The 26,563-nt window shown below is 42.4% G+C and overlaps 1 protein-coding gene across 1 annotated transcript; it reads left to right on the top strand.

The window, feature by feature from the left end:
* The first annotated feature begins 923 nt into the window (after nucleotides 1–923).
* Nucleotides 924–18,137, top strand: FARSA (phenylalanyl-tRNA synthetase subunit alpha). Its single transcript, XM_032210523.1, has 14 exons — nucleotides 924–930; nucleotides 2,769–3,160; nucleotides 7,407–7,544; nucleotides 7,729–7,827; nucleotides 8,042–8,160; nucleotides 8,978–9,070; nucleotides 9,470–9,598; nucleotides 10,738–10,853; nucleotides 11,880–11,964; nucleotides 12,870–12,969; nucleotides 13,136–13,304; nucleotides 14,013–14,090; nucleotides 15,761–15,875; nucleotides 17,564–18,137. Exons 1-14 carry the CDS (start codon nucleotides 924–926, stop codon nucleotides 17,667–17,669), a joined length of 1,746 nt encoding a protein of 581 aa, XP_032066414.1. The 3' UTR covers nucleotides 17,670–18,137.
* Nucleotides 18,138–26,563: the final 8,426 nt, after the last annotated feature.

Consider the following 26,563-nt stretch of genomic DNA (forward strand, 5'->3'; position numbering starts at 1 on the left):
AACCTGTGCTGTATTGCATCTTAGGCAAACGTCTTAGCCATTATGCCCCTCCGCTCCCCCCACTTATGGCACAGGAGCCAGAAAAGATTTGCCACAGCTGCCCTATACTATTTCTGACAAATGGCTGTTCAGTCTTTTCTTTAAAATATCAAGTGATGGAACACCCGCAACTTCTGGAAGCAAGCTATTCCATTGGTTTATTGCTCTCACTATTAGGAAATTTCTCCTTAGTTCTAAGGTTGTTTCTCTTCTTGGTTAATTTCCGTCCATTGCTTCTTGTCTTGCCTTCTGGTGCTTTGGAAATAGTTTGACCCCCCCCCCGTTGTCTTTGTAGGAGTGCCTCAAATATTGGAACATTGCTATCATGTCTCCCCTAGCCCCTCTTTTCATCAGATTAACCATACCCAATTCCTGCAACTGTTCTTCATGTTTTAGCCTCCAGACCCCTAATCATCCTTGTTGCTCTTTTCTGCAAAGAAAAGTAAGTGTCTCATCCCCACACACAGTGACTTCGACCTCAACAGGCCACCTGTGTCCGTTAGCAGGAAGTGACCATTTACCACAAATGATCCTAAATACTATAAGAAATGGAGAAATGTCAAACTTACATCAAGCTGTGATTTACTGCTTTGTCAGGAAAGCATGCACTGGATGAATCATTTAACTTTTAAGTAAATCCCAGGGGGCCTTATATTTTTGCCTACAGTGTTAAACAAAAAGTTAAACAACTCTTTAAAACATTTAGGCTTCCTGTGTTTCCTAAAAACATCAAATATGCACAGACAAATGACAAAACTATTATCACTTATTACAATAGCAAACACATAATTTAATTAAAACTAAGCATAATTTCTAGTAATTAGCATAGGGTAGCATTTAATATTTGAAATGTTTTGCCAATTTATTTGGGTGAAAAAAGCACAATGGAGAGTATTTTTCCTGTACATAATCTCTTATAGTCCCATCCCACAAATTTATTGAGTCACTGAGTTTATGAGTAAAGGAATCAAATTATTTAGGTTGGAGGTGGTCTGGAACAAAGACGAATAGGCAATTTAGGATGAAGGGCTGAGATGCAGTTTAATTCTGGATTGGTTTACTCATATCTCTACACTGTATATAAAGTACTTTCTAAAAAATAAGCCTCTATAGGTCACATCAAACATATCCATTAAAATCCCAACAGTCACTTTCATCCAATTCTTATTCAGATATAGTTACTTGTATGGTAGAAAATTATATAAAGCATTTTATTTCCAAAGCATGTGGCCATCTCCACTGCCCCGTGTAATATAATACAATGGAGATACATTCATGCTATCATAATCAGCTAGAGTATGTTAACATTTTTGTATTTTCTGCTTCTGACAATTTGCTAAGAATATACAATTTTAGTTAAACTCCCTGATTTGAAACGTGCATTTAATAATCTAGTTCAGTGATGGCGAACTTTTTTTGGCACGCGTGCCACAAGTGGGGGGAACGCAGGGGGTTTGTGCGCAGGCGTGCCACACCCATAATGCAATGCGCAACCCCAGCACGCCTACGGACATGGCCAGCGCTCCCCCTCTCCATTTTTTGCATGTTTTTTTCACCCTCCCCAGGCTCCAAAGACTTTATAGGAGCCTGGGGAGGGCGAAAACAGCCTCCCCTGTCCGTCCCCCCCCAGGTCCTCGGGAGGCTTCAGGAGCTTCCCTGAAAGCTCCAGAGCGCAAAAAACTGGCCCTACGGGCAGACCGGAAGTTTGGGAATGGTGCTTAGTTTCCATCCATTGCTTCTTGTCCTGCCTTCTGGTGCTTTGGAGGACAAGACAAAGAACAATGGGTGGAAACTGATGGAGAGAATCAACCTAGAACTAAGGAGAAACTTCCTGACAGTGAAAGCAATTAACCAGTAGAACGGCCTGCCTTCAGAAGAGATGTAAGACTTACAAGGAAACGCAAGGACGACTTTTAAAGATGTCAACAAAGGAAACACGTCTTTCACGTGTGCGAGGAATGTTTTGCGTGGCTGGTTTTTTTTTTTTTTTTTTTACGAAACACTTTTTAGAAGAGCCGAGGAGGCGCAGTGGTTAGGGTGCAGTACTGCAGGCCACTTCAGCTGACTGTTACCTGCAGTTCAGTGGTTCTAATCTCACCGGCTCAAGGTTGACTCAGCCTTCCATCCTTCCGAGGTGGGTAAAATGAGGACCCAGACTGTGGGGGCAATATGCTGACTCTGTAAACCGCTTAGAGAGGGCTGAAAGCCCTGTGAAGCGGTATATAAGTCTAACTGCTATTGCTATCTATCTATCTATCTATCTATCTATCTATCTATCTATCTATCTATCTCTATATCTGTCTGTCTGTCCATCCATCCATTCATATCTCTTATCTATCTATCTATCTAGAGCCGAGGTGGCGGAGTGGTTAGGGTGCTGTACTGCAGGCCACTTCAGCTGACTGTTATCTGCAGTTCAGCGGTTCAAATCTCACCGGCTCAAGGTTGGCTCAGCCTTCCATCCTTCCGAGGTGGGTGAAATGAGGACCCGGATTGTTGTTGGGGGCGATATGCTGACTCTGTAAACCGCTTAGAGAGGGCTGAAAGCCCTATGAAGCGGTATATAAGTCTAACTGCTATTGCTATTTAAATGTACAATAATGAAATATTGCACTCGATGCTTTACCTGAGATTGTGTACATTTTTAGCTTCCAAATATGGGATATTAGGCTGGCTTGGCGAGCGCCCAACCATGCTAAGTGAAAAAACGTAAACGAGCATCTTTGAAGTATTAACTCCTGAACTACTTCCCGCTCTGGTGGGCGAGCCATTCCATAACGACCGCGCATCTATAGGCCGCTGGTTCTCGTGGAGCAAAGCCGGTGATTCCGCGCGTAAAAGGAGGCTACGCAGCCCAGTTTTTAAAAACCGCGCGCTAGTCATTACTTCCGCTTCCGGCCTCTACCGGAAGTTCCGGTTCGAGTTGGTCGGGAAGATGTCTCCCACCATGGCGGCAGCCGCGACAGGCCCCAGTTCAGCGGCAGAGTTATTGTTACAGAGGCTGGAGCAGGTGACAGCTGACGGAGAAGCCGGGCTCTGTAGCCTGGAAGCGGCAACGGCGCTTGGCTTGGAACACCAAGTCTTGGTCGGGGCCGTGAAGAGCCTTCAGTCGCTAGGAGAGGTAAGGAGGCGGAGCAGCGCCCCCGAGAGGCGCCACGCAGAGTCAACGCGGCGCCATACCTCTTGCGGCGGAAAGGGGCGGGCCTATCCGTTGTCAGCCAATGGGCTTGGCGGACTAAGGCCATGCCGACCAATGGCGTTGTTCATAGATTGCATCCACGTGGCTGTGCCTTCAAGACTCCTAAGCAGCGTTTCTCAACCTTGGTGACTTTAAGTCCTGTGGACTTCAACTCCCAGAATCCCACAGCCAGCTGTGCTTAAAGTCACCAAGGTTGAGAAACACTGCTCCTAAGGGATGATTTGCCAGGACAAGTCTGCAATTTTCTTGGCAAAGATTTTCAGAAGTGGTTTTTTTCCAATTCTTTCTCCATTGGGCTTTGAATGAGTGGCTGGATCTGCTTTGGTGCCCCAAGACAGAGCTAGAACTCGCAGTGAATTTGATAACACTATTATGCTATCAGACACTATTTTTTTTAAGGAATTAAGCTATAGGTGAGAATCTTTGGGTATTGTTGAAAGAAACGTCCTTCTGGGTTCAGCTCCAAGTGGGGGAAAAGACACTGGAGACGTGGAGGCTGCTTGGAAGGATGGTTTATTGTTGGACAGGGCCACATGGCTTGAGCCCTGGACAGAAAAGGGGATCACATGCTTCAATGTTGGTGGAGGAGAAGAGAAGGGCTGAGGGAGGGGCTTGCTAGGCTTTTTATACCCTGTTTAGTCCCACCTCTCTGTTTCCTGTTCCTGTGTAAGAAATGTATTCTGATTGGTTGTCAGACTCCCATGGGGCCATGCAGGGGGCTACTCTCTAGGCTGTTTTGAATCCAGGTATAGATGAGTTCTCAGATGCCATGTGGAGAGTTGAGTAATATCCCTTCCCCCTGCAGCTGCACTGGGGAAGTCTTTATTATGTAAAGTGGGCTAGCCTGGCCTTCTCAATGGCCTATTGACAAAAGTGTGGATGGGCAGGAAGCTACAGGCAACTATTCTGTCTTTTAAAGAATGTTTCTTTCTTTTCACATCCAGAAAAATATTCTGCCTTTTCAATATTTCCTAGGATATTTCATTTTTCTGGGAGAGGGCTGGATGATAACGTCCCACAGTCACTAAGAATAGATTACGTAGATCATGCTGGAATGCCACTATTTTAGCCTACCAAGACATTAAATCAGGATTTTCTTTCAATGCTGTAGAGAAATTTATCTTTATAGGTGCAAATTTGTATTGAATATAGTTGTGAACAAACTGATAATTTAATGCGCAACTCCCAAACTGGGATTGTTCTGTCCATGGATTGGCTTATCCATGAGTATATATAGTAATATTTGTAAGTAACTCATACTTCCTCTATATACATGCAGATAAGCCTATCCACGCATAAGGAGAATCTCAAACATTTAAATAAAATACCATGTAAAGTGCCAATCAGCAATTTTTGAAGTATTTTGGTTAAAAAATTGCAGATAGGTTTGTATGTTGCACATATATGGTATATGAGGTTGAGTGTATACATACGCTTCCAACATTTTAAAAAATAATTTATAGCACCAGTTACATATATCTGGCCTTCTTTTTCTTTTTTAATCATTGCCTACCCCGTTGTAGTCTTAACATTTTATGTGAATCCAAAAGCCTGTATGGTTATGGTCTTGTATGCCATGGAAACCTCCCCAAAATTGGTACAATTAAAAAGCCTATTTGTCCTGCAAACATAACTATTGATATATTTCTAGTCTTTTAATTTTTTGAATTGATTCCGTGGTGATCTTGATTTGATTTGAATTTGATTTGTTTATTTATAGGCCGCCCTTTTCCCTGAGGGGACTCAGGGCGGCTTACAATCTTAGTGGGTTCCTCTCTTAAGAGGAAGCATCTCGGTGTATTTTGTATTTGAATGAGCCTAGAAGGCAGTGTCAGACTTAAACAGGATGTTTAAAACATCCTTCAGTTGTAACATCTGGAGTATCAACTGAAATCAAGAATGAATGGTGGATTTTGTGAATTCCTTTTTTTTTTGCACGCCTAACAATTGTTTATAGTATCTTTGCTGCTGGAAAAGATCCCATGCAGCTGTTGGTGCAGCGTTGGATAATAAATATAAGTGGCAACAAGAGATTTTATGGCATTAACACAGTTCTTATTGATTGAATTGATAAAGCTATGCCATATGCCTCGAGTGAAGGGAGGGGGCTGGCTTTGACACATAGGGTAGGGGACCCTCAGGCTGCCTTACATTTTGCTTTGCTCCTGGTTCTAGTCAAAAAAGAATGGAATACTTTTAATTAAAGGTCATCAGCATGCCATGTTTCTTGGAGCAGTATTATGACATGATGGGAGAGAAAGTCAGTAAGGGTGTGGTGGACCAAGAACATGGACTCATAGGGCCTGGAAGATACCTTGGAAGTCTTCTAGTCAACCTTCTGCCATCCCAGTCAAATGGTTGTCCAGTCTGTTTGTGAAAACCTCCAGTAATGGAGCCCCCTCAACTCCAGGAGACAAGCTTTCCACTGATTAATTGCTTTCATGGCAGAAAATTTATCCTTACTTCCAGGTTGGATCTCTCTTTAATTAGCTTCTACCCATTACTCATTGTCCTGCCTTCTGGTGCTTTGGAGAATAAGTCAATCGCCTCTTCATGTATGGTTATGTTCAAAGTTCATATTATGTCTATGGAGATTTTCAGTCATACATGTCGCGATTGTCCCAAAGGTGCTTATTCAGGAGGCAACTGGACTTCCTTGTTTTTCTTTGAAGGTGTCTCGCTTCTCATACAAGACCTGGAGAAGTTGGATGAGAAGTGAAACACCTTCAAAAAAAGTCCAGTTGCCTTCTGAAAAAGCACTTTTCGGACAGTTCGTGTTACGGTTATACATGTACACAATGCTAAATGTATTGCTATAATTCCATCAGATTCCAGAGTAAGACCAATATTTTGCTCACCTTTTCCTTATTAATTCCTGTTGTGACCTTCAAAGGAAGAATAGCAATAGCAGTTAGGCTTATATACCGCTTCATGGGGCTTTCAGCCCTCTCTAAGAGGTTTACAGAGTCCGCATATTGCCCCCAACAACAATCCGGGTCCTCATTTCACCCACCTCGGATGGATGGAAGGCTGAGTCAACCTTTGAGCCAGTGAGATTAGAACCGCTGAACTGCAGATAACAGTCAGCTGAAGTGGCCTGCAGTACTGCACCCTAACCACTGCGCCACCTCGGTACATGTATAGTCCTCAACTTACAAACAGTTCATTTAGCGACCATTCAAAGTTACAATGGCCCAGAAAAAAGTGACTTACGACTGTTTTTCACACTTATAATCATTGCAGCATCCCCATAGTCATGGGATCAAAATTCAGATGCTTGGCAACTGGGTCGTATTTATGATATTTGCAACGACCAAGGGTCACGTGATCACCTTTTGTGATCTGACAAGCAAAGTCAGTGGGGAAGACATGTTATTAAGTTAACAACTGCAGTGATTAACAAATTTGGCAAGAAAGGTCGTAAAATGGGGCAATATTCACTTAACATCTGTCTCACTTAACAACATATATTTTGGGCTCAATTGTAGTTGTAAGTCTGCACCTTACCCACCAGCAAATACTAAAGCTGAGCTGCAAAAAACAAGATGATACCTGCAAAGTTTTAAAAAAACCTCTTTCATTCCATGTAATCTTCATTTTGCAGCCTAGATTTAATAGTCTTAACCTCATCATAAGTATTTCCAGTTCCCAATTACATTTGATTAAAACCGATCATTGTGATTGAAGAGTAATTAGAAAAGGAAATTGTAGTGAAAGATTATTCTAAAAATGCTAATAAGAAAACTTAATAATTGGACTTGGCCCTGGTATATGTGCATTCAGATTGTCCTTAAATATTCCCACATGTAATTGTTGCCTAATTGTCACTGAGAGGACTTCAATTTACAGGTGGGAATTTCATATGGCAAAATGCGAAGAATTCACAGAAATGATAGAAAAGGAGTGAAACTAAGCTAGAATCTTCTAAGTTCATGGATGTGCTTTGTTATATAAACGTTAGCCATTTGGTTTTGTGAAACTTTAGGTATAAATATGTTATTTTTCTCACCCACAATCCAAGCAGGTACTGCAGTTCTGCAGAAGTTCTGGTGTACTTTAAAACTTTCTAAGAACTCCACAGACTTATGATTCTTTTATCAAACACAGCACTCTTGGCTTTTTCCCTGTTTTTGTTGCCAAGGAAGATATTTTTTGATGTTCTTTTTAGGTGATCGAAGCTGAGCAACGTACATCCAAAACGTGGGAATTGACACCTGAGGGCCAAGAGATTATTCACGAAGGGAGCCATGAGGTCCGAGTATTTAATAGCATCCCCCCTGAGGGTCTGCTTCAGAGTGAACTCATGGTAAAAAAAAAAATTCCTCATCTCTATATACTTATTGTATTAAATTGTTACCGAGAAATTATTTGTTTGATATTATCTGCTGTGGATCTATATTTAGCATGGATCTAAATTTAAGTTGTTTTTTGCTGATTTGATTCTATGGCTTCTGGTCTGATGAGATAATGTTTACCTTGTTTTACTGTAGAAGATGCCAAGTGGAAAGGTGGGATTCAGCAAAGCAATGTCCAACAAATGGATACGGCTAGACAAGAGCTCAGAAAGTGGGCCTCGGATATTCCAGGCAGTGAGTAATCAAAATTCCTATCTGTAGGGTGTCCCTGTTTCTTGCAGCATTATATTTCTGCTCCCTAACCGTCCAAAGTGGAACAAAAATTAATACATATTTAAGAACGAACTAAATAAATTCGGTGTTGCTTTAATACTTTTGAATCCAAGAAAAACAGGAAGAGAGTGAGAACTTTGCACTTCTATCCATTGTGAGTATCTTTCTCTCCTAGATGGAATCTGTTCAGGACACTGTAAGGGAAAAGCTGCTTCAAGTTCAGAAGGGAGAAACTAATTGTTTAGAAGAGAAAGATAAAAATGAACTGAAGAAACGAAAGCTCCTAACAGAAGTGTGAGTTTCAATTCTGGTATCTGTTATGCTCAATATGTTTTTTGTTGTGTGAGCTCTTCATACAAGTTTCTTCGGTGATGTTTCCTAGGTTATTCTGTTTCAGGGGTTGAACAATATTGCAAAGCATTCAAGAAAAGAGATAGTCACTCTGCAGTTAATTACTTCATTTACATTCTTATTATTTTCCAAAAAGGAGCCATGGCCAGCAAGACTGGTTGAATAAATCTTTGGCTATGTGGATTTGAAAATGGATGAATTGGATCCGTCTTTCTCATTAATTCCTACTCCTTGTGTTGATAATTCACTCCTGGAGTTTTCATCAACAATTTGCTTTGTTTCACATATATTCTGTCTTGATTTGATTAATTTTTAAGGCAATTTGCTTTCATGCTCAGTACAAAATCGTATGAATATATTCTGTGTGTGTGTGAGATTATATATGTGTGTGTGTGTGTGTGTGTGTGTTTTATAATATATAATATAACAAAGGCAGCAGTAAAAATATTGGGTTTCTGTCATGATGGACTCTTGTGACGAGCCGATTGACAGATGATGGAAGCAGTTAGCTTCCTCCCATAATTGGGGCTTACCAGGGGTTGTGACTCTAAATAAATAAATTATATATATATATATATATATATATATATATATATATATACACACACACACACACACACACACACACCACACACACATACATACATAATGAATTGCTTTAGTTTGCAAATCTCTTACAAAATACTCTTTGCAATAGAACTTTGAATGATTCTGCCTTCTTCCCAAGAGATGATGCATCAAAACTTGTGTTTCATTTCAGGACCATAAAGACATATTGGGTTAAAAAAGGAAGAGCTTTTAGCACAACTATTGCTAAACAAGAGACAGACCTTACACCAGAGATGATTGCCAGGTAAGCAATTCTGATGTCACTTATAGTATGGTCCTGGTTAAGTTTGGATCTGGGCCTACAAATTGCCATTTCTGCCTGGAAATTTGCTTTTGATTTCTGCACGTGGACCTTGGTTACAGGTTTGCTTCACTATATAGAGTCGAATTTCACCCTTTACAGTCTTACAACTAACAGGATGCTAAAATGGATTCATGACTTCAAACCCTTCCTGGCAAAATTCTTAACCTCCCTGTTTTCAATTGTGTTTGCCTTTATGTGAAGTTTAAAAAATGGGTGTGATTTTTTTTTATGAAGATATATATTGTTGTAATGGAAACTGTTCTCAGAGCAATCACAGCCTATTGCTAAATGCATTCTCTTTCTCGTGTTCTTCCTGTTCCCCCCACCCCATACTTGCAGTGGTTCTTGGAGAGATTTGAAATTCAAGTCTTATAATTTTGAGGCACTGGGCATTATGCCTGAGAGCGGCCATCTCCATCCATTGCTGAAGGTCCGCACTCAGTTCCGGCAGATCTTCCTTGAAATGGGGTATGTACTAAATAATATACGGGCAGGAAAAGGGTCCGCTCAAACATACCCATCTTTGGGATTCAGTCACATTGTATACAAAATAATGGCTGCTAGGAAAATACAAGAAATTTATTTTCGTGACCCGACAAAAGGGCGAACGACTAAACCGCGCCCGACTAAACCGCGTCGCTAAAACCGCGACGTCATCAATGCGCCGACAACAGCTTGGAGACAGAAGGGCGATTTCAGTCGACGGGCGATTTAAGTTAAGGTAAGGGTTAGGGTTAACGTTACGTTTAGGGTTAGGTTTAGTTTTACAGCGCGCTTCTGTCGCTGCGCTGTTGTCGCCGCGTTTTAGTGCTCATTCGTCGGAGCGCTTTAGAACTCGCGGTTTAGTCGGGCGCGGTTTTGTCGGTGAACCATTTATTTTTGTTAATTGAGTGTAAATAAATTCCTCTGAGTATTTTGGCTAGAGCAAGTCCCCTTTGGTGGCTATTGTGGCTAGATGTGATGGGTTCACCACCCTCCAGGCCTTCCGCAAAGCCCTTAAAACCTGGCTGTTCCGACAGGCCTGGGGCTAATGAGTTTTTGTCCCCCCTCGAATGGTATGGTTGTTGAGTGTTTTAAATTGTGGTATTGTTTTGTTCGTGTTCTTTTTTTCTTATTTGTAACACACACACACACACCCGACTTGGTTGTGAGCCGCCCTGAGTCCCCTCCGGGGAATAGGGCGGCATAGAAATATAATAAACTCAAACTCACACTCAAACTTCACCGACAAACGCACACTCGACAAAACCGCGCTGACAAAACCGCGGCGAGAAAACAGCGAGGATGAAATCACGCCCACAGAAGCGTGCTGATAAATGCGCGGCGATGAAAGCGCGCCATCAACAAACAACACGAAAACAACGTAATAACCCTAAACCTAACCCTAACCCTTACCTTAACCCTAATCGCGCTTTCGTCGGCATGCATTTATCGGCATGCTTCTGTGGGCGCAATTTCGTCCTTGCTGTTTTCTCGCCACGGTTTTGTCGGGCGCGCATTTGACGGGTCACGGATGTGATGTTTTTCCCTGTGCTAATGTCAGAGTATAAGTTAGGCATGGGACCCATCCCCTTAATGTTTACTTGAAACTTTGTCTCCCTCTTCAGTTTCACAGAAATGCCCACCAATAATTACATTGAGAGCTCCTTCTGGAATTTTGATGCCCTCTTTCAACCACAGCAGCATCCGGCCCGAGACCAGCATGACACTTTCTTCATGAAGGGTTGGTTCCATTGTTCATCTAAAACAGTGTTTCTCAACCTTGGCGACTTTAAGTCCTTTGGACTTCAACTCCCAGAATTCCTCAGCCAGCACAGGGAGTTGAAGTCCAAAGGACTTAAAGTCGCCAAGGTTGAGAAACACTGATCTAAAATATAACAACTTTTATCTCTTAATATGTCAGAGTGAAGAATATAAATTGGTCTCCTTTAAGGCTAATTTGGAGCTGCAGGTCCCTATGCATTTCCTACAGAGATCTGATCAGGCATCCGGGGGCCACTTGGTTCCCATTTAAATGTGTAGCTGCCCTTTTAAATTGCTCTAAGTGTATTTTTACAAAATTGAGCATTGGAACATTTAGGATGTTGTCTGCATGCTATGGATATGAACCAAACAGCTCCATGTGAAGAACCTGCCAACATAAGGAAGGAGTAAAAATGAAGTGAGGATATAGAGTATATGAGAGTATAAAAAAGGAGCTAACGGCAATCCTATAGTGTATGTTAACACTGCAACTCAGAAGTCAAGATAAATATCGCATCAATTTCTCCTTGTCCCTTCCCTTCCCTAGAATTACCCTTTCCTTGGACAATACCAAAAGTCCATTGCTTTCATTTCCCTTCCCATCCCAGACCTCCTCTTTGAATAAATCCAGCATTCATATTTGCCCCAATAATTTGAGTATTCTAAATCTAACTTTTTATCATTTTGTGAATGGGTGTGCTCCCTATGAGTACCATTTTTGAGAAGTTGTAGTGCATATCATTACAAAATTCTAGATGTATCCTTTGGTCCAAAAGGTTGGAGTTTTCCATATAAATTCTTCCTTTTTAAGATGCTTTCTGTAAATATTCTAGGATGTGGCACCCATTTTTCTCTGGGAAATAATAGCTGGAGTATGGTTTTTATGTTCTTGCCTTGAGTCTAGATAATGATGAAGGAAACAGCTGTAAAGTCTTCGTGCTCTTTTTGAGTGCGTACGGAGCCTTTGCATGTCTGGATAATTTTCTACAAGTTTAATTTCTTTCAGATCCTTCTGAAGCGATTGACTTCCCCATGGATTACTTGAAGAGAGTAAAGAGGGTGCATTCACAGGGAGGGTACGGTTCTCAAGGGTGAGTTCATTAACATGCTTCATCCTGACATTGTGCAAACAGAAAAGCATGAATAATTGTTGTGGAGAGTTCAGTGCAACAGCTGGCATGGAAGGACTTTTTTCTTGTTGCTGAGTCTAGAACGTGAAGGGAGATACTTCGCTGTGAAACTTGTGACATTAGAGAAGGCAAAGATGAGAGATTTGATGCTGACACATGAATTCAGTAGTGGAATCCTAGCAGTTTTTGGAGCTGGTTCATATTGAGTAAAAGTGTTATTGTATAGCAATAGCATTTATATTTATAATCACCTTATAGCGCTTTACACAACTCTCTGGACGGTTTATAATGCTAGCATTATTTGCATAAATGGGCTGAAGTGGCGCAGTGGTTAAATGCAGCACTGCAGGCTACTTCAGCTGACTGCAGTTCTGCAGTTCGGCTGTTCAAATCTCACCGGCTCAAGGTTGACTCAGCCTTCCATCCTTCCGAGGTGGGTGAAATGAGGACCTAGACTGTGGGGGCGATATACTGACTCTGTAAACCGCTTAGAGAGGGCTGAAAGCCCTATGAAGCGGTATATAAGTCTAACTGCTATTGCTATATTGTCTCCAGCAATCTGGCTCCTTATTTTACTGGCCTTGGAAGGATGGAAGGCTGAGTCAAACTTGAACCCCATCAGGATTGAACTCCAGGCTGTGGTCAGAGTTTGCCTGCAAGACTGTTCTTTAACTACTGTGCCACCAAGACTCTCTATACACTAGAAATGACAGAATTTTTAAATTTTAGGTCTAGTGGATCAACTATTTTTTCTTGTTCTGCAGAGAAATCACATTTACGCTGATTTCTCAAGTCATGTAACTCATATGAATTGCTTCATCCAATTCCTGCATTTTTATGTTAATCTGTTCCCTTCCTCCTTTTAGTTACAAATATGAATGGAAACTGGAGGAGGCTAGGAAGAACCTTCTTCGGACACATACCACAGCTGTCAGTGCCCGGATGCTCTATCAGCTGGCGCAGCAGGTAAATACCAGGGGGGGTTTCTTTTATAGTTTGAAGAATACTTGCATTGCAAACCCTTGTTAACAAAATATTTGTGGGTTTAAAGCCGATAGGACTTGATAAGAATAAAACTGGGTATTTGAATCAAATGAAAATGCCAAGCTGTGATAATTGCTTCTACTTACAGGAGAAGTTCACGCCAACCAAATACTTCTCCATTGATCGTGTCTTCAGGAATGAGACACTGGATGCTACACATCTGGCAGAGTTCCACCAGATTGAGGGTGTGGTGGCTGATTATGGTTTGACACTCGGGGACCTTATGGGTGTCCTGAAAGAATTCTTCACCAAACTGGGTAAGAGATGGTGGAAAGTCAATGTGCGGGATAAAAGGCAGCAGTTTAAGGCGATGAGCTTTTTAGGTGTTATTTTTCCTTTTTCAAGAAACTAACTAGCATGTACGGGTTCTGGGAAGTCGGGGGGGGGGAGGTTGTGGGGGGTTGTGGGGTCGGGGGGGGGAGGGATATATATCAGGTTTGACAAGACGTGTTAGATTTTAATGTAATTTGACCCCACATGTATACTGTTTTTTCTTATATTTTCATTACTATTATTATTACTATTTTTTCTTTAAAACTAGGATATGTTAAGCATATTGACATGTAGTGGAAATACACCAAGGAGAGGAGGAGTGGGAAACAGAAGGGAGAAGAAAGATGGGAAGAGAGGGATAGGAGAGAGGGTAAGGGGGGAAGATGAGAAGGATAAGGAGGAGTGGATTGTAGAGAGAGGAGAAGGAGAAAGGAAGGGGAAGTAGAGTAGAAAATGATGATGGAGGGAAGATAGAAAGTTGGAGGGTGGTAGAAGAAAGAGGTGTATGGAGAGGAGAAGAGCTATAATGGGTTTCTATTTTTCTGGGCATTGTTGACAAGAGGAACTGATGTAATTATTATTTAATACTATATGATACGGGCTATGTATAGTATGCATGTGAGTGTGTGTTATGAAAATGGAAATAAAAATATTTATAAAAAAGAAACTAGCTTCTTCTTTCTACGTAACAGGAATCACACAACTGCGCTTCAAACCTGCTTACAATCCTTACACAGAGCCCAGCATGGAAGTTTTCAGCTACCATCAAGGTGAATTTTTTTTTAAAAAAAAAAAGATATATTAAAAACAAAAGAATTGTGTAGTTGAAGTGTAGTTTTGGCTACGGCAGAATTTGAGTGCTCTTCCCTCTTCAAATTAAACAGTTTTCCCAAACAACTTGGTTGATTTACAAAATAACCTTTGACAGTAAAGATCAATCATGCAAAGTACTGGGAATAATGAAAGCAACTTTTGAGGAAATGTCAATAAGTCTGTTTTCAGCTTGCTTCCACATCAGTCAAGAAGGCATCAGTTGCATGCCTATTGTCTTTAAGAAATAATTCCAACTGCTTTCATTTCAGCCATTGATAATTCCTTTACGACTCACGTAATTGCAAAAAAATTGAGAATACACTATAGCTGAGGAAACTTTCCCTCTGTGTTAACACACTTGAAAGCATGCATTGTCATCATCTGTTGTTGGAGTTCCTCTTTGAGGTCCTTGATATTTAAAGGAAATAACACCCCCCCCTTAAACAAAACACTTTTCAGAACACAATGACAACATTTTCAGTCTTTCAGATTAAATGGGTAGCTCATTTAGGCCTCACTCCCCCCCCCCCAAGCCCCTTATAAAATATAATAAATACCTTACCATATTCTCCTTGGTGTATGGCTGTTCAGCTAATAAATAAATAAAAATGCTTAAAACCCATAAGATAATTCTTATCTTAATATAATTCTTATTTTAAGATAATTCTTATCTTATTAATTATAAGAGCCGAGGTGGCACAGTGGTTAGGGTGCAGTACTGCAGGCCACTTTAGCTGACTGTGATCTGCAGTTCAGCGGTTCTAATCTCACCGGCTCAAGGTCAACTCAGCCTTCCATCCTTCCGAGGTGGGTGAAATGAGGACCCGGACTGTGGGGGCAAGTTGGTGACTCAATTTGCTAAAAAATTTGTAAACCGCTTAGAGAGGGCTGAAAGCCCTATGAAGCGGTATATAAGTCTAATAAATAAATAAATAAATTTCAGGCTATTTCAGAGGAAGGGGCAGAACATATAAGAACCTGAACAAGGAAGCAAAAATCCCCAATAAAATCTCAATTTTTAAAGGATTCTTGAATTTCTAAATCTTGGGGGCTTCATAATCAAACCTTATTTTGTTTGTTACATACTTTGTTATCCAAAATACTACAGAACACTCCTAGAATTAGTATCCAAGCAATTTAGGCTTCAGAAGCATAGTTTTTATACTACGCTGGTGTTCTATCTCTGTCTTGCAAGACAGAGATAGAACACCAGCGTAGTATAAAATGCAAAAACCTTTTGCATTCGAAATGCAAATACATCAGAAAATTTGGACCCAAACGTTCATTTTGCTTTCCAAAACTGATGTACAGTTGACCAAAGCTTAAGAAACCTGTCCTTGATTTAAACTTGGGGAAAAAATTGAGTAAGAGCTAGATATTACTATCTTGTCCTGCTTTAACACCATTTCAGAATATCCCTTCAGCCATCAACCTGACATATTCCTTTCTGCCGCTCTTTGTCAGGAAAGGACCTGCATTTCTATATTGCTCAGAATCCCAGCAGGAAGTGCTGAATGGATTCCAGTAACCAGGCTTGAGGTCTACCCAGTAACTTAAAACCCTTGGCTTTGTGTACCCAGATTCGCACTTTGCCAGTTTAACTGTAGATATTTCCATTTTCTTTCAGGGTTAAAGAAATGGGTGGAAGTGGGAAATTCAGGAGTCTTCCGCCCAGAAATGCTGCTGCCTATGGGCCTGCCTGATGGGGTCTCTGTCATTGCCTGGGGGCTTTCTCTGGAACGGTGAGTGTCTTGGAGAATCCGTTAAGCTGCCTTGTGCTGCCTTGGCCAGAAGTCTCTAAAGGCCAAGGGCTACGTATATTTGTGGGAGAAACTATGAAGTACCTCCCATAACTCATACGATTCCTTTCTAGGATAATTAGCACATGAAACTAATCTATGGGGAAGCTTCAGTTTGCATTTTTTAATTTAGATTTTTTTTTTAAACAATACAAGAATAACTATTAAAGTCCCTCTGGAACGAGCTCCCTGTTGAGATCCGGACCCTTACGACCCTCCCGGCCTTCCGCAAAGCCACCAAGTCCTGGCTGTTCCAGCAGGCTGGGAGGGGGCTGAGAAGCATTTACCTCCACGGAAATTGTGAATGTTGGTTTTGTTTTTAATATGTTGTCTTTGTCTCGTTCCCCTCTTTCCCTTGTCTTTTGTGAGCCGCCCGGAGTCCTCCGGGAGTGGGCGGCATACAAGACAAATAAATAATAATAAAATAATAAAGACAAATTGTACACTAAGACCGCCTACAGCCACACTCCTCCCAACGGCCGGTAAGATCCCACAGGGTGGGCCTCCTTCAGATGCCGTCAGCCAGACAATGTCGGCTGGCGGCTCCCCGGAGGAGGGCCTTCTCTGTGGCTGCCCTGACCCTTTGGAACAAACTACCCCCAGAAATCCGGACCTCGCCCACTCTCACGCCCTTCAGAAAAGCTGTCAAGACCTGGCTATTCCGGCAGGCCTGGGGCTGTTGAAACGCATTGTTGAGGTCCAGCCCCGACTGAAATGAATGTATCTGTGTTGTTTTTAACTTGTCTATTTTTTTTTTTTATTTTCCTTTCTTTCTCCTCTCTGTAAGCCTCCTGGAGTCCTTCGGGATTGGGCGGCCTATAAATAAAATTAAACTTGAAACTAAGAAAACTAAAGAGTAATTCTGGGGGAAAAAGAACCCAACTGCAGAGCTAACTAGAGACAGCACTTACTCTCAACCAACCCACACAAGCCCCCCCCAGTAGTACCCCTCCCAATGACTCTCACCTGATACAACCTATCCATCACAAGATTCTAACTGAGGACTCACACCTGACCCTCACATAACATACCCACACCCGAAGCTCTTATAAAGAGAAGGACAGTGACATTGACACCCCTCTAAACTCCGTTGAAAATGTTACCTGGGCCTGAAACATGAAACATTCGGAAACCAACCCACAAGCTCGGAGGACAAAGCTTCACCCTCAAAGAACACAATATATTGATACAATAGATAAGCATTTGTCCAAATAAAATCCTATTTTAAGAAATCATTAAAGTCTACATTTGAACCCATTAAATATCTCCAGTATGGGAAGATGGTAACCAACCCTTTTAAAAGCCATCCACTTCCTTTGTGCAGGCATAAATCAGTTCTTTTAGATCGGTGCCTTGGTCCATAGGATTTCAGTCCAAAGGACGGTCCTTGTAGGGGTACGATAGATCCCCAGTGGTTGGGGGGGGGCAGATAGGTGGACACTGTGTTGTGAATTCCGTTCTAACTGTCCATGTGTTTACTTGTCTTTTTCCTTGAGTTTCCATTGTGACTCAGTGCATTATTGCCTTTTGCAATAGTTAGCAACTGCTTCAGATTGTCTGCCGTTTTGAAGCGGGTAATTTAAATTGTTTCCAGCCAATCCTTTGTGAGACTTTTCTCTGTTCTCTTCCAGGCCCACCATGATCAAATATGGCATCAATAACATCCGGGAATTAGTTGGTCACAAAGTCAATCTGCAGATGGTATACGATAGCCCACTTTGCCGCTTGGATTCCTAGGGATTAGAAACCAGCTGCTCTCTCTTCGTATCTTCTTATTTATTGCCACTGCTCTTTGCCAGTGAGCAGATTTGGACCTCTGTACTCCAAGCTGCTGTAGGGGAAGTAACAAGACCATAGGGAAGGCGCCTAGTCTTCATTTAGCAACATCTTCCATCAAGATTGAATGGATTCTCCCTAGTCGTAGTCCTATTTATGCGCACATTTCAGATATGTCTCAACATGAAATTGGAATGCGATCCTTCAAATGATAAGGGCAGTTTCAGTTATCTGATTTCCTTGTAATGCAACTGGGCCGTCGTGCCATCAAGCTCTTTGGAATGGGGAAAAAAAATTGATTTCTCACTACCTTCCTTCATCGTTTCAGTTCTAGTACTTTTTATTTTTATTTTTAACAGTTACGAGTAAAAGAAAGAATCCTAATGTGCAGTGAGAATCTGTGAGCCAGCAATGGAGATGGGAAAAAAAGCAGCAGCTGCTTGACTAAGGATTGGTGACCATGGATTATGAACTAAAACATCCCAATTTAATGACATAAGAAAAGTTTCAGAAGGGCAGTCTCTAGGCCAGTGTTTCTCAACCTTGGCGACTTTAAGTCCTGTGGACTTCAACTCCCAGAATCCCCCAGCCAGCTGTGCTGTGCTGGCTGGGGGATTCTGGGAGTTGAAGTCCACAGGACTTAAAGTCGCCAAGGTTGAGAAACACTGCTCTAGGCTGATGTTAAAAGGTAGAATCACTATAACAAAGCAGTCCATAGCTTATTCACCTATTTTGCTACGATGAGATTTTCCCTTTCAGTTCTGGGAGCCTTGTTTGGCATAGCCTTGTTCTATAAGACTATTTTGTCTTCACCTTTGTAGTCCTGATGTCATATGCGGAGCTCTTTCTAGGGTTATATGTACTTCCTCAGCCTGAGTCGGGGAACATGTGCAGGTGGGAGTTCTGGTCAAATGTGAAGGCTGGAAACCTGAAACAGTTGAGGGCTCTGGTTCATCTTTGTCTGGGTCCTCTAGCTGTGGCCCCAACAGGCAGTCTGGAAAGAGAAATTGAAGAGAGCATATCAAGCAGCCTCAGAGACTGTTTTATCCTAAGTAAAGATGACACATAGCCACACCCTGTAATTGATACCCTATAGGTAAATTCCTATAATAAAGGAAAGTTGGTAGATTGGTCATAATAAAATAAGACAACTTTCTCTGATAGCTTCAGACTTTCACGACTGAAATATTTCTTGCAAATCTGTGTTCTACAAGTTCCATATTATAATCATTCCCCGTGCTTGAATATAGCATGTAAGTTAACTGAAAGTGGAGGGGTCAGGATAATTGGGTTAAATTCCTAGATATGCAGTAGTAAAAAAGTTTAATGGTTATAGTTCATTGGTAGTTCTGAACTGAGTTTTAGAGTTATAGCACTTAAGAAGAATTCTAGTGATTTCCTGCTATATTTTTCCAGGACAGAGAAAAGGCCTGAATTTGGGGAAAGGGAGGGTTCAGGAATTCCAGAAAATGTTGAAAATATTCTGCAAGAGAAGCAACTATCAAAAACCAATTTCCTCCAGTGTTGAAAGGAAAGCAAAAACATATGAGCCATTGGTTATTTTTTTCAAATAACCTAAAACCTCAAAAATCCAAAGTCTGTGTGATATTATCTGTCCTGACCACATTAAAATCTAACTCATTGTTAAGATTGCCTCGTCTTCTAGATTTTAGTACTTATGACACAACTTGCAGTAATTGTTATTATGGTTCATTCAGGGGTGGGTTTCTCGCCCCGTTCCAACCGGTTCAGTTGGAACGGGGCCGGCGGCGTCCTCGTGCACGTGCGCAGTGCACGCATGCGTACTAGCGCCTGTGCGATGCTCCAGCTGCTCCTGGAGGATCGCACAGGCGCTGTATGCATTCTGCGCATGCGTGGAAGCGCAGAACTCGTCAAAACCGGATAAGAAACGCGGGCAGGCGGGTGGATCCTTCGGCGTTCCCGTAAGTTACTTACTTCCGGGTTCGCCGACCAACCGGTTCGCGGGGACCGCTGCGAACCGCCTGAAACCCACCCCTGGGTTCATTACACAATCAACTAGATGTTTACACTCAATTTGGTATTTTTACCCATGTATCAAGTCCTTCCCAAAGACTTGGGATAATAAGTTTTTAGGAGTAAATCAAAGGTAGTAGTGGTTTTCTTATTTTCTGGGCTCCATAGTTGAGTATGGAATTTGAAGCTGATCTCTTAATAAATGACATGAACTTGCATGTATTTCATGCACCTCAACTTCTGCAAGAGGAGAAGAAGCCACAATTGTGTCAGTGGTATGATAGGTGTGCTGGGGACACCCTTTGGTCCACACTCGGAAATGTATTCCCTTGTTTTGGACTTTTAAGTTTTGCAATGCGATGTCCGGCTTTAAATACTACTAATGTGTATATTAAATGTATATTTGCGGTAAAAATCATATTAAAATATATTCCTTTGTATTTGAAAGTGCAAATTAATGCAGAAACAGGGTAGACAGATTTATAATAATAGTCAAAACTGACATACATTGAAGAACAGCATAGAACAAACACGATTCTAGAATTACACTAAATATAGTATTTATGATCACTACTATAACTGATTTAAGTGGTAGGAGCATCCATTTAATTTTGCAGTGTTTCTGAGTACAGATCTACTCCCTGTTTTCCTGATATATTGAAAGGCATATATTAGGGGAAAAGATTCTCACCCAGGATACATTACATATGGGGGGAAGTTATATAACTCTGTCTATATGTTGAAACACAGTAATCCACAGAAATTTTGGAGAACAGGTCTTATTTTCCATATATTAAGCTGCAGTTGACCATACTGAGAAAAATATTTTTTACCCTTAGTGTTGAATATTGAGATGGTACAAGGGCAGAGAAAAAGTTATGGAATGCAGAATTTATGCTCCTCACCATTTCAGTTCTATGAGTACGTGGCTCTTTAGGCCTATATATTCCTGAAATAATAGGTAACATTTACTGAAAGTAGAGAATTAAGATTTATTATGATTCTGTAATTGTCTCCTATGCCTGGCGTGATATTGCCTTTTCCCATGAAGACCAATCAGTACATCACTCAAAAATAAGACTGGTAGTCCTCAACTTACAGCCATTTGTTCAGCAACTGTTGGAAGTTGAGATGGTGCTGGACAAAGGGATTTATTACCAGTCCTCAAAGTTAGCGTTGTTGCAGTACCCCTGCAGTCGTGTGATCAAAATCGGGGTGCTTCGCAGCCTACCAGCACTTATGAAATATCACAGGGTAACTTCAGTCCCCTTACCTACCTTTCCCCACCCCATCTGCTTCCCTGCATTTATTTTATTATTTAATTATTATTAAAATTTATATGCCGCCCAATCCCGAAGGACTCCGGGCAGCTTACAAAAGAAGAAAAAAAAAAAAGAAAGAAAAAATAAGAAAAAAATCCAGTTTAAAAACAACCTCATACATTAATTCTAATCGGGGCTGGACCTCAACAGTGAGGTCAACAGCCCCAGGCCTGCCGGAAGAGCCAGGTTTTTACAGCTTTCCTGAAGGCCATGAGAGTGGGTATGGTCCGGATCTCCAGGGGTAGCTGATTCCAGAGAGTCGGAGCAGCCACAGAGAAGGCTCTCCTCCGGGGGCCCGCCAGCTGACATTGTATGGCTGACGGCATCTGAAGGAGGCCCAATCTGTGGGATCTTATCGGCCGTTGGGAGGTGTGTGGCAGTAGGCAGTCTCGCAGATAGGCTGGCCCTAAGCCATGTAGGGCTTTAAAGGTAATAACCAACACCTTGAATTGCGTCCGGAGACCAATTGGTAGCCAGTGCAGCTCGCGGAGGACAGGTGTAACGTGGGTGTACCTCGGTGCACCCAATATCGCTCGCGCAGCCGCATTCTGGACTAGCTGCAGTCTCCGAACGCTTTTCAAGGGTAGCCCCATGTAGAGCGTGTTGCAGTAATCCAGCCTTGAGGTGACATTCTATGGCCCCTGCCACTCTTGCCATCTTCTTGCTCCATCTGATGATCAAGCATGCTCTACTTGGTCTTTGTGAGGCAGTTGTTAGCTGCATAAGGCTTTCTTCCCTAGATCACCCCGAGAGCCGAGGTGGCGCAGTGGTTAGAGTGCAGCACTGCAGGCTACTTCAGCTGACTGCAGTTCTGCAGTTCAGCGGTTCAAATCTCACCGGCTCAAGGTTGACTCAGCCTTCCATCCTTCCGAGGTGGGTGAAATGACCCAGACTGTGGGGGCGATATGCTGACTCTGTAAACCACTTAGAGAGGGCTGAAAGCCCTATGAAGCGGTATATAAGTCTAACTGCTATTGCTATCACGCATGGCAGTTTCTTCACAATACCTGGAAAAGACGGCCTTACGTGGAGCAAGAAGACAGCAAAAGTCAGATGGGCTGCGCGGCACAAGTTGGATCTGAAGTGTAGGGTGATGAGGGGACTTTCAGTCAGACTGGGCTGGAATGGCTGCAGTTTTGCATGGCGCTGTGGCTCTGGAGCTTCTTGCAACCCCAAGAAGCCCTTTGGGTCTTTCAACTGGGGCAGCTGAGGCCTCAGGCCTGCAGCTCAGCAGTTTTTTGCAGCCTTAGAGCCATGGCATGCCAAGAAGCCCCCTAGTCATAGCCGTGACCCGACAAAAGGGCGAACGACAAAACCGCGCCCGACTAAACCGCGTCGCTGACGTCATCAATGCGGCGACAACAGCCAGCGCAGAGAAAGAAGGGCGCTTTACAATAGCGCGTCGAAAGAAAGTCGATTTAACTTAAGGTAAGGGTTAGGTTTAGAGTTAGCTTTAGGGTTAGGTTTAGGGTTAGGTTAAGGATTAGGTTTAGGGTTAGGGGTTAAGTTTAGGTTTAGGGTTACTTTTACAGCGCGCTTCTGTCTCCGCGCTGTTGTCGCCCTGTTGATGATGTCAGCGACGCGGTTTAGTCGGGCGCGGTTTTGTCGTTCGCCCTTTTGTCGGTGAACCAGTCATAGCATGGCAAGCAGCCCTAAAACCATGTAATTCTGGGGGTGCTTGGTGCCCCAAACGGCAGACTACAAGGTAGCCAAAGGGGGAGCTGAGGGGAGTTGAAAAAGAAGCCGTCTCTTGAAGAATCTAGGGTGGTAGGACCAAGTCCAAAGTGCCTTGTGTTGGAAGAGGTCTTTGGTTATCAACTGTAGAATACGGGTAACAACAACAATGGGAAGGGTTGGTGTTCTGACCCCCCTCCTTGCTCGTTCAGAAACGACAGCCAGACAGAACTTCAAAGGAAATATCTTTTATCAGTCCCAGCTCAAGCTGGCTGTGAGCCCAAAATAAACATAGATAAAGTCTCTGGCAAAAAGTTAAACAGCAAATGCAAAAACAAAACTCTTACAGCAAACCAGGTTTACAGAAAGCACATCACTTATCCAAGTGCCTCTTTGAATCATGAACAAGAACTCGAACAGGAACTGAACTCACGAACAAACGAACGACGTTGACTTCTGCACCTAAAGCGTGGCACCATCAATCTTTTATCCACAGGAGGAGATCCTAAACGAGCCCCAGCTGCTTGTTATCCTCTCCTGCGAGCATCCTGAAACCACTCACAGGAGATTTCTGTGTCAGTCTGATAGCAGCTCCAAAGGCTTCTACCGAGCCACAACAGTTGGAATCGCCATTACTAAGCGATATGGTCACATCGTCATGTTGTGATTAACAATTGCATCGCTTAGTAAATTCTGGTCCCAATTCTAGTTGTAAGTCAAGGGCTACTTATAATTTATATAGGTTTAGGTTTAGGTTTAGGTAGTTTATTTATATGCCGCCCTTTTCCCTGGGGGGACTCAGGGCGGCTCACAGTTCAAAAGGAAGGGAGGACAAAAAGATTAAACACATAAGACAGTACATCGTTAAAAGCACAACATTCATACAATTCGGGTGGGGTTGAGGTCTTTAGCCCCAGGCCTGTCGGGACAGCCAGGTTTTAAGGGCTATGCAGAAGGTCTGGAGGGTGGTGAGGGTACGAATCTCCACGGGGAGATCGTTCCATAGGGTCGGAGCTGCCACCGAGAAGGCTCTCCTCCGCGTGGTTGCCAGTCGACATTGACCAGCTGATGGAACTCGGAGGAGGCCTAATCTATGGGATCTAATTGGTCGAGTGGAGGTAGTTGGCAGTAGGTGGTCTCTCAAGTATCCAGATCCACTACCATGAAGGGCTTTGTAGGTGACAAGTAGCACCTTGAAGCGTACCCGGAGATCGACAGGTAGCCAGTGCAGCTCGCGGAGGATAGGTGTTATGTGGGTGAAACGAGGTGTACCCACGATCGCTCGCGCGGCCGCATTCTGGACTAGCGAATGCTGGCTGGGGAATTCTGGGAGTTGAAGTCCAGACATCTTCAAGTGGCCAAGGTTGAGAAACACTGATTTATATAGTTATAATGAACTTAGCATTTTGCCATAGAACTTGCATTTAAAAACTGTACATCTTAAAATTGGTTGCCTCAGCAGCACTGCCCTTACCTGCTAGGTCATGAGCCAGGTCCTTGATTAAATGACCAACAATGGCATAGGCCACACTCACGATCACCATGGCAGCCATGACCATATAAAGCACAGCCTTGGGCACAGGGATGAAATCATGAGATGGAGGCTGGTAGTCACTGTAAAGGGGCTGCTCCTCAGAGGAAGAGGAATATTGGGATAGGAGGGCCATGGTCTCTGTATGATTTGAGATGCTGGTGTTTGTTAGCTGTATCTGTGGTGCAAGTTCCATACTCTAGCAATGTTGAGTCTGGCTGCTTGTGGAAGGAGACTTCGCAGCCTCTGAGGATCTGAAACATAAGCAAGAAGGAATATGTTTTGGTTAGTATGGATCATGCCTGGTTATTAGTAGCTTGAGATAAACCATGGATTTGTTCAAATCATTTTCCATATCAGGAATTTGGGGCCGATGCGCTCATTTGGATTTCTAACCATGTGTTCAGGATATTTTCATTAAACGGTTGTTTGGGGATATCATTATGATATCATCCCTAGTTCTTCTCTTCGTTAGACCATTCATCCTATGGTTTAGCCTCCAGAACCCCTTATAATTTTTGTTGCTCATCTCTGTACTCTTTCTAGGATCTCAATATCCTTTTTTATTATGGTGACCAAATGGATGCGATATTCCCAATATGATGGATAGAGTGGTGCAAAATCCTGCTACAAGAAGGCAAATGTGTTGCTTCATGCTATATACAGTATACCGTGACCCATCAAAAGGGCGAAAGACAAAACCACGCCCGACTAAACCACGTCGCTGACGTCATCAACGCGACGACAACAGCCAGCACGGAGAAAGAAGGGCGCTTTAAATAGCGCGTTGAAAGAAAGCCGATTCAACTTAAGGTAAGGGTTAGGTTTAGGGTTAGGTTTAGGGTTAGCTTTAGGGTTAGAGTTAGGGTTAGGGTTAGGGTTAGGGTTAGGTTAAGGGTTAGGGTTAGGTTTAGGGTTAGGATTAGGGTTAGGTTAAGGGTTAGGTTAAGGGTTAGTTTTAGGTTAGGTTTAGGGTTAGGTGTAGGGTTAGGTGTAGGGTTAGGTTTAGGATTAGGTTTGGGGGGGTAGGTTTAGGTTTAGGGGTTAAGTTTAGGTTTAGGGTTTACAGCGTGCGTCTGTCTCCGGGCTGTTGTCGCCCTGTTGATGACGTCAGCAACGCGGTTTAGTCGGGCGCGGTTTTGTCGTTCGCCCTTTTGTCGGTGAACCCAGTATACTCTACCTCAGATGCTCTATATGCCATCAATATTTAGCAAAGTATCTGGCATCATCTAATTTTTATGAATGCCTTTAGATTCAAACAGGACCTATAGGCAGGTTTAATTTACAAAAACAAACACTGTAGTAGTGATAACCTCCTGCTTTTCTTCATATGACAATCTGTAAGAACTAATAAATAATAGCTTTTGTTGTCGTTGTACATCATGTATACAACAAAATTGCTTATAACGAAATAATACAACGGAAGAATTAAAGAATTAACGCAACCATTTTGTGCTAATCAAGCTCAAGCTCACTAATTCTCTTGAATAATATTCTAATATTTGGGGGGACATTTCTATACCCTTTAATAGAGCAATTTCAGGTATGTGGCAGGAAAACTAAGTGGTAGAGTATCATGCTTATTACCAAAAGGAAGATGCAAATTGAATAAAGTCTGTTGTATTAATCTGGTTAGTCTTCAACATCAGTTCTGTCAGTGCCTTTGCTAATGACATGGTTGCCCAGGCTGTTTTTGTAAATTCATTTGGGATAATTTATAGTTCGCTGTGTTTTGCACACTTGAAAACTGGATTGAATTGATTTGGTTAACAATTAATCAAAGCAGCCATTGCAAGCCTTTAAATTGTTCTATGCACTCATGTAATCTGAATTTCCTAATCAAGTGTTCTCCATATAAGTATTGTGTTACATATTCCCCTCCACTGACAGACTGCAAGAGGTTTCCACCAAGGTCCTCTGTTCCAGCGGGAACAGAGGTTGAATCTCATTGGCTAAGAGGTCTGGCAGATCCCTTTAAAAGGGGATGCTGGCCGGCCATTCCCCAGCCAGATGTTTACTTGACTTGCAATAAAGAGCTGTGTTTACGGAAGCCTACTGTGCCTCCTTTACCTGATCTAACATATTGCAATTATTGATAAGGTTGGCTCCAAAAACTAATACTTTAAATAAAATTTATTTCTATTTTTGCTACCAAATGCCTGATTTTTGACTACCACAGCTCTTCTACAGGAATATGACAATGAGTCTTTATGGGATTACCTGGAGTTATCTACTGTCTGCCATCTGCCCCCAGTGAAATGCCACCTAAGCTTGAAGTTAAAGTGAGAAATATCTGTTTCCCCAAAGCCTCCATTCAACATCCCCTCCTAGCT

This window comes from Thamnophis elegans, chromosome 2 (genome assembly GCF_009769535.1).
Source record: "Thamnophis elegans isolate rThaEle1 chromosome 2, rThaEle1.pri, whole genome shotgun sequence".
Classification (NCBI taxonomy): domain Eukaryota; kingdom Metazoa; phylum Chordata; class Lepidosauria; order Squamata; family Colubridae; genus Thamnophis; species Thamnophis elegans.

Excerpts from the sequence above, each read along its gene's own strand:
- FARSA (XM_032210523.1), top strand. Across the intron at positions 9,071-9,469 it reads ACACCAGAGATGATTGCCAG|TGGTTCTTGGAGAGATTTGA; the intron begins GTAAGCAATTCT and ends CCATACTTGCAG. Across the intron at positions 12,970-13,135 it reads TCTATCAGCTGGCGCAGCAG|GAGAAGTTCACGCCAACCAA; the intron begins GTAAATACCAGG and ends TTCTACTTACAG.